We start from the raw sequence: 14,227 nt of genomic DNA, 5'->3' as shown, positions 1-14,227 counted from the left end.
TGTAGTTGGTAGTTTCTGACTCTAGAATCTTAAAACTAAAATGTAATTTATAAACAGTGAGAGAAGCCACTCTGAAAGCCTATGTACTGTATGACTTCAATTAAATGACGTTCTAGAAAAGGCAAAACTATGTGAGTGAAATGGTAATGGTGGACACATGTCATTATATTTGTCAAAACCCGTAGCACGTCCTACACCAAGAGTGGACCGTATGTTAATAGCAAGCTTCAGGTAATGACAGTGTGTCAGCATTGGCTCATCAATGGTGATAAATATGCCACACCCATTCATGAAGTTGATAGGGAAACTGAGTCACAGTTTACTTTTTACTTACTTTTTTTTTTTAAATAAACCTAAACCTGCTCAAAAAGCCTATTAATTTTTTTTTTTAAACAAACCAATGAAAAGACACTTTTGGCCTCATGGCACCATCTCCATGGAGGTGGGAGACTTGGTGATGTTATCATTCTTTGGTACCCAACATGTCACCTCCTGAAAATTAATTCGAAAATAGTTGTCAGTATATTAAATCTCCATATCTTTTTGGTGGTTCTTAATAGCACTGTTCTCCTGGAGAACATAAAATGAGCCTACCTTATCCCAAGAAAGCCCTGACTCTTTCTACCAGAGATTCCCTTCCCTCCATCCTCATTCCAGCTGGCATCCCTACCCTTCATGGGCCTCATTGCTCTACTTTCTAAGTGCCTTAGCCAAATGAAACTCTTGGCTTGTTCCCCTTCAGAGGATGGGACTTCATTACTGTACCATCTGGGCTCCATAGCTCAGGGAGAAGCACTGATTCCTTTCCTGTTGGGTGAAAGGGGTAATAACCAAAATATATTTCTCAGGGGTTTTTTTGGGTGGGTAGCACTGGGGTTCAAACTCAGGGCCTTATGCTTGTTAAGCAGGCGCGCTACCACTTGAGCCACTATACCAGCCCTTTTTGCGTAGGGTATTTTCAAGATAGTGTCTTACAATCCAGTTGCCCAGGCTGTCAGGATCAGGTGGTCCTCCTGATCTCTGCCTCCCAAGTACTAGGATTACAGAAGTGAGCCACTGGTGCCTGACAACTTTTCAGGTTTTGAGGACCACGCACATTGTACAAAATATCACTAGGAATTCTAAGTAGTGACAAGTAGTTGTTATGATTTCCCAAAGGGAAACCCCATGCTTACAAATTTACAAATCAAGCAAAGATGCATACTAAATGCTTCATTCTGTGGCACAGAGATGCCTTTCCTTTGTGGTTTAAAAAAAAAAAGGATTCAGAAACTTGATGTGCTTTAATACTCACAGATACCCAGTGAGGGCCCAAAAACAGTGACTAGCATAAATTCAAAGGAAATTTATATCCTCTCGTGATGCCAGCAGTAAGATTCCCAATCATGAACAGAATTTAGTTTCCTTCCTAGAAGACAACAATGAAACCACTCAGTACATTTATATTAAAGATAGCATGGTGGATTCAACCATGATGTGTTATAAGTGCTTTTGTAAATGTCACAATGTGCCCCCGATACAACAACAATCTGATGATTTAAAAAAATTAAAAATAAGAATAAAAAGAATTTAAAAAGATAGCAAAAGTTTTCCTTTCTAAATAATGTTTTAAGAAATGGGGGGGCTAGAGCCAGGGACTGGTGGCTCACACCTGGAATCCTAGCTACTCAGGAGACAGAGATTAGGATCATGGTTTGGAAACAACCCAGGGAACTAGTTCTCAAGACCCTATCTCAAAAAAAAAGTATCACAAAAAATGGCTGATGGAGTGGCTCAAGGTACTGAGTTCAAGGCTCAGTACCACAAAAAAAAGAAAAGAAACGAAATGGGGGGCTGGGGACATGGCTCAAATGGTAAAGCACTTGCCTAGCAAGTTTGAGGTCTTGAGTTCAAATCCTAGTACTGTCAAAAAAAAAGTCAACTCACTCGTCTTCACTCCAAATAATAAACTGGTATTTGGAGGCCAGGTGGCAGGAAATGACACTTAGACTTTTCCTCATCTATGCTCCAAATAAATAAACTGGAAAAAAATTTAAAAATCAAATTAAAAAAAGAAATACGATGAGGGTTAGATGTGGTAGTACATTTCTATAATCCCAGGTATATGAGAAATATACCTCAGATTTTGGTCAGAAACCAAGGGAAGATTTTGGTCAGAAACCAAGGGAAAACCCATGAACTAAAGCAAAAAAAAACTGTGGGCATGACTCAAATGATAGAGTGCTTCCCTAGGTTCTGAGTTCAAAACCAGTACCACACACACAAAAAAGAAAAAAAGGAAGGAAGGAAGAGGGAAAGAAGGGAAGAGAGAGAGGAGTGACATCTCTAGACCCATGATCTAATTCTCTTCTGTAATATTTTCTTAGACCTAGTTTCCCACAGAGAACTCTGAGAAGATGAGATAGGCTACCTTAGCTCATTGGTGCACCACCCAACTCAATACCGGTTGAGCATCCCTAATGTGAAAACCCACAGTGCTCAAAGCATTGCAGATTTCAAAGCACTGTGGATTTCAGGTTTTCAGATACTCAACCAGTAAAGTCTGTGCAAATATTCCAAAACCCAAAAAACTCTCATCCCAAGTGTTTCAGGTAAGGGATCCTCAACCTGTCTCCAGTTTCTTCTGCTCCCAGAAACTTAGGGATGAAAGAGGGGTGCTTCACCTGAAAGATGAGGGTTGCAAGTTCACCATCTCTCATGTTCTCTGAAAATTCCTTGGGTTTTAATTATTGAAAGTCACTCAGCTCAAATGAAGAAAGGGAAAGAAAAAGAAATATATTATCAAACACTTTAATTCTGGAAGGAAATTAAAATTTCCTTTTAAACACAGGTGTCTCTGAAATTATGGAAATTTACAAAACAATATACCAAGTCACTTTGTAAAGAGATAAGAACTTGCTTGGTTCCTTGTTCCACCTGGGCTCAGAGGGACGTCCCCAAGCTCTCCCAGCTGAGCAGAAAGGAGTCTCCACCAGTGAACTGTGCTCCCTGCCTGCTTCTCCCTGAATGTCTTCAGGGAGACAGGTTTGGATGGGGAACATTAATTTCTTCCAAGGCTTTGGGCCACGAGAGGAGACCTTTCTTATTCTCTGAAATCTCCTTTCGCTCACTGATGGAAATAAATTGGAACCTCTGGTCAGAATTAGAACCAGCAGAGGAGTTAAGGAAATCACAGAGGCTGAAGGAACAGTTGGGCATCCCTGCCCCCAGGTTTGCTAACGAGCATTTCATTATTTACTCTGATGACATACAACTCCATCCACCTGAAGACCATCAAAATTTACTCTGTAGGACGTGTGTGTCTGAAGCTGGAATCTTGGAAGTCATTTTCCCAACTGTATGCATCCTTCTTTCCCTGCAGGGCCACGGGCTTCGGCTTCCTGAATGCACTATGCAAAGCAGCAGCTGTCCTGGGAAACTTAATATTCGGCTCCCTGGTCAGCATCACCAAAGCCATCCCCATCCTGCTGGCTTCTACTGTGCTCGTGTGTGGCGGACTCGTGGGGCTGCGCCTGCCTGACACTCGAACCCAGGTTCTGATGTGATGGACAGAAGCCATCCCCTGCATTTCCTTCTGCCCTGGGTCAGTTCTGACTGACCCAAGGCTTCCTGACTTTCATCTGTAGGAAGGTGGCCAAGTACCAGAGCACAAATTCTTGCTGTGACTTATCATCTCGCCCCTTCAACGTGACTTTGCACAGGTTTTGGTTTTTTTCTTTTCTCTCCATGCATTGTTAGCGTTCCTAACTGTGATGCTACTTCCTCTCCCACCAAAAAAAAAAAAATCAGTGGAAGTGTTTGTAAAATGCCCTAGCCTGCCAGTCTTCCCGAGGACTCTGCTCACTGAAGAACAGAAAGACTTGCTGGTGGATGAAGTAGACCCTGCTCATTGTGGAACACTGACAGGAAATGGAAGTGGGCATAGGATTACTTTGTGCTGAGGAGAGAGATTTTTTTTTTTTTTTCAGAATGATATTTCCTGTTTACTTAGAAAAGGACACCCAGCAATTGTGGCTTTTACAGCAGGCCTTTGAAAGAAAACCATGTGGTACCATGACAGGCTGGGTGGGGCTCATTCAGACAATTAAGGTGACAAGAAAAACAAAGGCTGGATCCTCAGTTAGCAAAAGTCCGCACAAGCTGCAGAAGTGAGATTTCTGACAGAAAGCCCAATTAAACTCTGACAAATATGAGGGAAAAGAATCATGACAGCATCTGGGAGTGCGATGTATAGTTCAGAGTGTTTGAAAACCAGAGATCAGAGGGAGAGAGATCTTTGTCCTCTGTTTACCCTTCCCCTCAAGCTGCTACAGAACTTGCCAGAGAGTTAGATTCAGGGAAAGAAAAATCTCTTCTTAAAAACTATGTCAGACTGCTTGATTCTACCACTCAGCCTGATATCTCTAGGCTTGGAGATTAGGATGGAAACCTAAACTGTGGTAAATTACAAATTAGGAAGAAAGTCACACCTAAAGCCATTTGGAAATGCAAAATAGTACCTCTTTCTGTACCTCCAGTCCTGAGAGACAATGTCACCTGGCCCCGTGAGGTAGTGTTGGCATTTACCTTCCTAGCTGGTATCACCAAGGCAGGTCCCATCCTCCAGCTTCCCATGGGCTGTGGGATCCTGTATCCTGCACTCCCAAGAGGCCCACAAGGACAGCATCTCCTGGTGGCTGTTTGACTGCTTGTTTTACCTCTGGACCCTGCCTGGGCTTGGAAGGAAGAGGTCAGGAGGACATTCCCAGGGGCCAGCTGTCAGCTCTAGGGCCTTCTTTCTCTCACTGGCTGCTCCTCCCCCCAAGCTCTTCCTTCTCACACATCTTTGAAATCTGAAGCCTCCTTCAGACCTGAAGCCCATGACTAACAGCCAGGAATAAATGCCATATTTAAACAATATTCCTTTTTTAACTCTTGTTCAAGGGTCTTGTTCAAGGGACATCCCTGGACCCCCTGCCTGCCATGCTCCCTCTTGGAGCTCAGATTCTCTAAAAAGTGCTTTCATTAGAATAAGCCACTAATTGACCATCCCCCTCAAGTAATTCGGACCTGGTGGAGGGGGCAGGGTGGCGTTAGGCTAGGGGTGGCAAGAAGAAGGTGGTTCCCTAGGGACTGATGTGTGCTATGAGCCAGAACACCAGGAAAATCAGACCAAAACCTGCAAAGGTGGCAGGAAGAAGGAAAAATCAATAAAGACCAGATATGATTTATTTGAAAGATTCCAGCAAAGCAGGGGAAAACACAGAGCTCATCGCACTTCTCCCTCCTCTCATATTCTTGGAGAAAAAAGAATGCAGTTCAAATACCCAAGAAAGGCCAAGTGTAATTCTTTTTCCACAGGTATTCATTCCTCTACCTATCTGCTCCTCAATTTGTTGTCTTTAAAACAGGCATACTTGGTGCCTGAGCAGCTCTTTTGGTGGAATGTGGTATGTGCAGAAGTAAGTACAAAAGTAAGATGTGTATCTCCATCTGCCCATCCAAAGACATGTACCTAGGTGTCACCATCTCTAGCCTTCATGTTGGTCAACTTGGCTGATTGGATTATCTTCAGTTTTAAAAATGTCTGTATTGTCTAGTGTAGGATCTAAATGCATAAACTATAGCCCAAATAACTCAGAACTGTATTTGAATTTTATCTGGGTCAGCATGGGATAAACCAGCAGAATCCTCCTTCATGAGACCTGCTCCCATGTGCCCCCTGCAAAAGAACCATTCTTAGCCTTCTTATCACCTAGTCCAAGCTCCCAGGTGGCCCAAGAGGGATCTCTTCTAAGCTCCTGGACATTCTGTGGTCACAGACCTTCTTGGTCACCACCTTTTCCAGCTTTTGTGCAGTTTTCTTGGCCTCCCTCACGTTGTGTGTCACCCTGATTGTCTAGGAGAAAGCTCAAGTTGCTTCCCAGTTATGTGGTGTGGCCTGCCTGGCTTGTTTGGGGTTTAGCTGGAGATTAAGATACGGCCATGTGACTAGGCAGAAACTCTCAGTTGTATCAGTGGGACAGGCTGCTGGCCCCCAGGCAGGCAATTACCGACTTGTTTCATCTACAACAGAAGGAAAAGGAAAGTGGGCATAAAAATGAAAGCCTAGGAAATGTCACCCTCACTCCTGTATTTCTAACTTCTTTTCTACCTAAATTTTCCCCCATGGCCTTTGGAATCAATCCAGAATGCTCCCAAGTCCTTTTATTACCACAGAATTCTCTCAATAGGAAAAAGAAAGGCCTGCACCAAATTGTGACTTCTGTGCTACACACCACCTCAGATATTGGGTCCTAGGGAGCCAGCTCACACTCACACGAGAACACTGACCAAGGAGACAACTGAGGGTCCTTACTCCAAGCTCCACCACTACACAGCAGTGAGCTACAGATCTTGCTGCAGAGACAAAGTTGTTAAAAACCTCTGGTCCTCAGTTTCCCCAACTGTCAAAGAGTTGGCACTAGTTTACTCTCCAGGATCCTAGCAGATTAGCATGAAAATAGCTTCATCTGACCTTTATTCTGATGTTAACCCATCTTTACAAGCACTGGTTCAGTTTATATACTGAACAATTGGGAAAAAAGCAAGTGTATAAAGAGGGCAGGAAATTGGGTTCCACATTGGCTGTGCTGCTAGCTTCTCAGGATTCTAAGCACATCTCAGTTCAGTAGACAGTTATCATTGCCTATCCAGGGAAGCGACTCATTCTGACAGATACACCTGCAGTTAGAAGACTGATTGCAGCACGACCCCAAAGTCCTATAGCAAGCCTACTCTGTTGTTTCCTTGAAACCTGGCCTAAGTGGACCTCGCCCATCAGAAATAGTAATTTTACCTAAGTTGACAAATGCACCTTCATTTACAAATCTCAGCAAATCAGAGGTCAGATCTGCACCAAAAACTCCTTCACTGTTTTTGAGAATAACTTAAGAGATCAAGGAGGAGGTAGGAAAAGAAAGGTAGTGACAGAGGGAAAGTCCAAAATGACATTGATAAGGTTCCAGTAAAGAGAGTAGGTCACTGTGGAGACATTCTAAATGCTGGATCATTTCCAGAGCATTCCATGGGAATACTTTTGGATTTCTTCAGCCAACCAAAATAGAAGATGATATTCTCCCATTTTTTTTTTCTGCTTAATATCAGAATGGCCTTTACCTGTTTCTTTAGCAAGAAGCCTTACCTGTTCATGCACGAAAGGCTCTGAAGCCAGGAATGTCTGAATTTGGCCTTTACCTAGAATTATAGAAAGACAATCAGCACATCATTGTTCAAAGGCATATTAGGTTTCCCTTTAATTCTCATATTGTGCCAAACTTGGTCTAGTTACCAAACCTACAAAAACACCAGTCATGTTACAACAACATAAAGAAATCTACACAGTAGAGCACTCTAAAGTGGACTGTACGTTTCTTACATTTTTTTGTACCTGCTGAGCAAAGCATGTTTTAGGTGAAACTTCTCTTGTAATCTGTGCAATGTAGACAAAAGAAAATTGTATCCTAGCTGTATTTTGTGTCCTTTCCTTGTTGCAGGCATTTGGCAATTCTCCAGGGACTATTCTTTTTTGCTCTAAATATTAACAGTCCCCCTTGTCAACAATTTCTCACTAACTGGACACAAGCCATTGCCAGCCCTTTCCTCCATTTTTCTTAACACCTAAACGCAGTTCAGTAATCCCAGCATTTTGAATCTCAAGGATTCAGTTCATGAGTCTGTTGAGGCTCTTGAATAAGGTTAGCAGGGCTGGGTGGAGGAGAGAGCAGGGCTGGTCATTTCAGGTGCTTATTTGATATGTATTGATTGAGTACCTCCCATGTGCTGGGTAGTGAAGCAAGTGCTGTGTACAGATAAATAGCCCTTTGCAAGACTTAAACAGGAGCAGGGAAAACGGGGGGCTGGGGGGAATGAAAGGGAACTGGTTAGCTATTGAGCCTCTTCTTCCCACCTCTAATCATGAAATGCTAGTTTTTATGTTTCAAACAAGTAGTAGCCTAGAGTGAGTAGTGCAGGACCTGTGGTGTAGTTGGGATCAACTCTGATGAAGGGGGAGAAAGGAAAAAGCCAGGTTGGCTGGTCTTTGCTGGAGGGATTCCTAGCCAGTGCTTGAAAACTCTGGAAAACACAACCATGCACGTGTTATTCCTTCCTCAACGAGAAAAGTCAACAGCAAGGATAGCCTATCTTTCCAGACACTCATTTAAGTCTTGCTTTCTTTAGAAATGTGTTTTTTCGGACTCTAAAACTAGAGACCAGTGCTGGGAGACTGTTCCCTTATGGAGCACTGGAGTTTCTTCTCCAGAGCTGAGTCAGTGGTCATGCTACTGCTCCCCTGGCCTGTGCCTCCTGGGGTGTTTCCTTTGTGATGTTGAAGATTTGTGACCCAGTGGAACTGTCTTTGCAAAGGTCTTACAGCAGCCTCTGCCTTCTCTGCCCTCAGCAGGTAAGCCACCCAGAAAACAGGTTCTAACAGCCACCCACGCACCAAGGGCATTTTTGGGTTTCAGTTTAAAGCCAGTGTGTGGTTGTTGCAAAGTGTCATGAAGCTGCAAAGAACCTTTGCAGTTCTGGGACATATGGGGAGGGTGGTTGTCAATGACCTCTGAGAGCCCAGGCTGCCTTTTTTCCTCACCAACTTTCTCTGTCCTCTGGGCAGTGCATACTCACTGTCTTCCTTCCTCTTTTGTTTTTCCTCCTTTTCCCCTCTTGTCCCCTCTTGACCCTAGCAGTGTACAAAAGTGAGGCCAAGCTTTCCGGACACTTGGGAGTAAAGAGTTGTGTTGATCCATTCCTTCATGGAGGTGCAGAGGATGGAGAACATGAGGAACGGGAGTGGGTGTGGGGCAGTGTTGGCTCTTTCCAGATCCAATTCAGGGCTGTTTTGCCAACTGCTTCCCATCCCTTCCCCCTGATAGGATGGGCAGGTCTGACATGGAACCAGGGTGGCCCATCTCTGTGACAGAAGTTTGACACCTCACCCTACAGCCTATGCCCAGACAGGGGTGTAGCCTTCATTCTCCTGTGGGCGGTAGCCCATACCTTCCTCTCCATGTCTGCTGAGGGCCCAAATTGGGTGAAGGCTAATTGCCTTCTGTTCCCACCACAGTGCTGAAATTGCAGAGGGTGCCCGATCCACCACGTTCCCACTCCCCTTAGAGCCAGGACCATCCAGAGCTGGGAGGAGAAAGTAGCCTTCTGTCTTTGGTTCAGACTGAGCGTTTAACACCAAGCCTACAACCTTCCCCAGCAGAAGGGGGTACATTGTCCTAAGTGCTTTCAAGTACTGGAGAGAGGCTGGCCAGCCTGCTCATGTGGCCAAGGTCATCTAAAGCCAGGGATGAGTGGAAACAGGTTCAAACCAGTTCATCAGAGGCAGTTGTCAAAAGTTTTAGGAATTTTGAAAGCCACTTGAGAAATAGACACATTATTAAAAATTAAATATAATTAGATAAGCTATATTTTAAGACAAAGTTTATATATTCAAAGCTCATCACTTTCTACTTATTTTGCTACTTTTTGCTGTTATTTTTGCCCTTGAAGCAATATGCACCTCTTATATCAGAATCATAGAAGTACCGTATAATACTGTTGCACACATAGGCCCACCACGGTGGGTGACATCATGTTTGTATGCTGAAGCTAGCCACGGTGGGAATATTTACAGCATGAAAATCAACAAATGCTACAAATCAGACTCGTCTCCCCTCCCCCAGGTTGTTGAACATTTACCTGTGTATCACAGTCTAAGGCACTGAAAGGTACTTAGCCTCCTAGAGTTCATCAGTACAGCACTTGTCTGGCACTCCAAGCTCTGGGTTCACTGGGAAAAAAACAAAAAAGAATATTTGGCCATCTAATGCACAGACCCAATCCACCCTGAACTGAAGTGTGAGCCCCATGGGCTTGTGGCTCAGCATTGCCCCTAAGTCTGAGGGAAGGGAAGCAGCAAGTTCAACTTCCTGGGAGTACACAGAGAGTTCTTTCTACATTTATATTGTCTCAGACTAGAACCCACAGTACAGAGGATCCACTGCTTTCCTTGGGTGTTATTCCTTCAGGGAACTGGCTTTTTCATGCTGTGTAAATAAAAACAAGCTAGTTTAAAATTACAAAGTGTCTCCCCTCAAGGAAACTCATCCTTGCCTTTGACATTCACCAGGCTTACCTTGAAAGAACTTGACAGATTGGCTTAATTTCATTTCCACTGTGATTGTTACATATTTATTACACTGAATCTATGCCCTAAATCAATTAAAAGAAAAAAGAAATGTTCTTTCTTCACCTATACTTTCCAAAATGTAGTTGTGTGTGTGGCCTCCGCCAGCCCAGGACTCACAGAACTGACCATGTGTCCTTCGTTAATGTCTAGATGTGTAAAAGAACTCCTAGAAGAGTCTCTCCTGGGTAAATTTCCATTTGAAGTTGTACTTCAAGTTATACTGCTGAGCCTATAGTTCACTCCCTTTGGCAGTGCGATCTTGACAGCGGTCCAGTCCTTGAGTGTTTTGCTTTGTGTTCTTTTCTATTTTTAATGCTTTGTAGGCTCTCCTGCTTCGTGTGGTCCAGTTCCCCTGTCATACTGTGTACGTGTGCTGCATGTGTAAACCCCAATAAATTCCATTTCAGGTTTATGGAGTTTTCATCTTCAGTACAGCTGATCCTGCTGTGAACTCATCTTTCTGGTATGTTCCTCTGTGTCTGATTTCTGATTGCCAAAATGTTGGACCAAGTGTGTTTCCAAAAATGTCCCGAGACAGCCATGTGTAACCTTGTGAAAGGGCATGCTCCGTGTGGGATGGCTCGTGTACAGCATCAATCAATCAAGTGTGGAAGTGTGTATACATTGATATGCCAGATAACTATCATTTATGTAACAGCTGCAAAGACATGTAATGTACATCAGATTAATAAAAGAGCATTTTTTGCTCCATTATATTCAAATAAAGGTTGTCTGTGCAACTGACTTCCCTTCCAAGTGTGAATTGACCCTTAAGCACCTTGGGTACAGGAAACGCCTGTTCTTCTGATGCAGACCACTTTGATTGCTCCTGTGGGCTGGTGTCATGGGTTCTGATGTGGAATTGACTTCACAGGGGCACTTTCCCGTAGTTATCCAGGGCCACTGGAGAAAAATGTTTGTGTGGGAGTTTGTGGCAAAGCAGATACCTGAGTTCTTTTCCCTAGAGCAAGAACAGCAAACAGACTTCCATCTTGCAGATGACAGCCCATTAATTGGTGGTGGCTGCTTGAAACATTGTCTGAGAAGAACAATGAGAAAAAGAACTATATTTGATGGTGTTCATATTGGCAGCAGAAACACAGACTGTAATACCACATGTTTGACTGGATTTATCAGAAGACCCAAGTATCTTTTTCATACTTTGAGACACGGTCTTGCTATGTTGCCCAGGCTGGTCTCAAACTCTTACTAGACTCAAGTGATTCTCCTACCTCAGCTTCCTGAGTAGCTGGGACTACAGGCCCTCAGCACTGTGCTCAGCCAAGAATCTTGACTCACACTGGGGATAAGACAATCCCAAGGTTGTTTATGATGTGGGTTGGCAATACCATAGAAGACTCAAGTTCTTCCCCTCTGTGTGCTAGATTTTGTCCTCTGGGGACATGAAATGGTAGCAGCAACTCTAAGTATCCCCTCTTCATACAAAAATCCAAGCGCCAGAAGTGGGCCTACAACCTCTTATGAGCACCTTCTCAGAGTCCTCCAGCAGACTTCCCCCCTCTGTCTCATTGGCTGGATTTGCATCATTTGCCCATTCCTAAACCAATCACAAACAAGGAGAATGTAATTACCCTATGGCTTAACAGTTAACATTTACCTCTGTCCTCAGATGTTGGGAGGACCTCATCTCCCCTGAAGCAAGTGACTTCTGACTGCCTGAAGAAAACTGGGGTTTTGTGAGCAAGGAGGCAGTGAGCACTTGAACAAGGCTGTCTAATGCAGTAGCTACATGGAGCTATTTGTAGTTGAACGAAGTGAAAATAACAAAAGTCAAGGATTCAGTTCGTCAGCCACACTCAGCCTCATTTCAGGGACGCGCCACCATGCCCCTCCCATTGTGAGTTCTGAGAGAAACATCCACAGCTGTGGCCTGGCCCACCAGCTGCAAAACCCCCAGTGTGCACTTCCCAGTAATTGGCGTGTAGCAATAAGGCAACACAAGTCTTGAAGGTGTATCTTTTCCTGCGCATGATGTCCAGTGCAATGAAATTACTATTGTTATTTGTATTAGTCTGCTATGATGTGACAAATTACCACAGACTGGATGGCTTGGACAACTGAAATTTATTTTCTTACAGTTCTGGAGGGTAGAAGTCCAAGATCAAGTTGTCAGGCACTATTGGTTTCTTCAGAAGCCCCTCACCTTGACTTGTCAGTGGCCATTTTCTCCATGTATCCTCATGTGTTCTTCCCTCTGTAAACGTCTGGGTCCTAATATCTTCTTACAAGGACACCATGCACATGAAATCATTACCTCTTTAAAAACCCTGTCTCTGGCAGGTGCCGGTGGCTCACAACTGTAATCCTAGCTACTCAGGAGGTAGAGATCGGGAGGATCACAGTTCAAAGCCAGCCTGGGCAAATAGTTTGAAGACCCTATCTCAAAAACACCCATCACAAAAAAGCACTGGTGGAGTGGCTCAAGGTGTAGCCCCTGAGTTCAAACCCCAGTCTGAAAAAAAAAAAGAAAATCTGTCTCCAAATACCATCCCATTCTGAGGTCCTGGTTAGGATTTCAACATAGGAATTCAGTGAGAGCACAATGCAGCCTGTAACATTATCCCAAATGCTACTTATTTTATGTGTATTGTACTGTGTGTAGAATTGTTTGTCTGTTTTTGTGTATAGAATGTGATTGAATGTGCCTGTGGTCACATGTTAGGAGTAGCCCGGTGGCAATTTCACACTTGCGTGAGCTGTTCATCCAGAGAGGGAGATAAAGAGAGGGAATGAGGACTAACCTTTGGGCCCTGCATTGTTAAACCAGAAGCATAACCCTGGAGCAGGCTGGCCCCGCTATGAGGCTGCTTTTATACCCTGGGTGTTTGCCTCCTTCTGCCTCTTTTCACTTGAGATTTCATAGGAAATCTTGCTCTCTGTGCAATAATTTTCTTATCTTGGAGTTGGTGAGTACACCTTTCCTCCCTCTCCACCACAGCCTCTGAGCAAAAGAACCCCCTTGCTCCTCACACCCTCCACCCATACACACACATTGGAAGCCTGGTTCCCAGGAAGCCTATTCCAAGACAGTGACCAGCTTGAAGGGTCAAGAGCACGAGCACTCCTGGAGCTTGGGTAAAATCACTTGCCACCACTACAATCCCTTTGTTCAGCAGGAAAACAAATGCACTGTGGTCTCCTGTAATTTGCAGTCCAGACACCAGGTGGAGAAGTAAATCCCACAAAAGGAGACAAGTTCTTGAAGGGGAGCCAGCCTCCAGCTCTGCAGGTGCAGGAACTGCCCAGGAGGAAGGCTGGGTGGTCTGGGGTCTCAGAGGACACAGAGAGCTCCAACACTCCAAGCACACCTGCCTTTAGGTCACATTTCTGCCTCCTCTGCTCAAGAGCTAACGGAGAGGCGGCAGAGACTGTGCACGCGGCAGCTCCACTCTCTCACATCTGCTCTCATTTGTGTCCTCCCCCTATGCTGGCATCAGAATGACCTTTAGACTGAGATTTCCAGGGAAATCTCATCAGCAGATTCAGGCTCGGCAGAGGCTGTAAAGGGAACTACCATCTATTACAAAGGGCTCAGTGACTTTACAAGTCACCCCACGCCTCTTTTGGTTTCTATAAACCTAAGACACATCCAGCCCCTCTGCAGACTACGGCTACCCTGACCACCCTTGGCAGGGCACTGTGCTGTGCTATCTCTCCATCTTGAGAAGACACTGCAGGGCTCTCCAAAGTTCTGGAAACTCAGGCTTCTGTGACATCCAAGCCCCATTTCTCTGTCCACATTGAGGAGCAGCAAACCTCAGAGGCAGAGAATTACCATTGCTAAGGTAACTCCCATGAGTTGGGCAGGATCGCTTAGAGGGCTTGGTTTTGTTCCTTTTGAAGAAAAATGATACCAGGACTGGGAATAGAGCTCAGTGGTAGAGTGCTTGCCTAGTATGTACGAGGTCTTAAGCTTGATCCCAGCACCACAAAATAAGAAAAATGGTACAAAACCATAAACACAAAACTGACTGCCAAAGTAGCTATTTAGAAAATGGAAAAGACTCC

General features: G+C 44.3%; 1 protein-coding gene across 2 annotated transcripts in view; it reads left to right on the top strand.

Moving 5' to 3' along the window:
• Positions 1–10,942, top strand: part of Sv2c (synaptic vesicle glycoprotein 2C) — a 213,768-nt gene extending 202,826 nt beyond the window's left edge. For both annotated transcript variants that reach the window (XM_074077258.1, XM_074077259.1), the window contains one exon: positions 3,362–10,942. In XM_074077258.1, coding sequence (XP_073933359.1) covers positions 3,362–3,545 — 184 coding nt within the window. In that variant the 3' untranslated portion in view covers positions 3,546–10,942. The remainder of the gene's footprint in view (positions 1–3,361) is intronic.
• The last annotated feature ends 3,285 nt before the right edge of the window (positions 10,943–14,227 follow it).

Source organism: Castor canadensis, chromosome 6 (assembly GCF_047511655.1).
Source record: "Castor canadensis chromosome 6, mCasCan1.hap1v2, whole genome shotgun sequence".
Lineage (NCBI taxonomy): Eukaryota > Metazoa > Chordata > Mammalia > Rodentia > Castoridae > Castor > Castor canadensis.
This window is presented reverse-complemented; position numbering and strand designations above follow the sequence as displayed.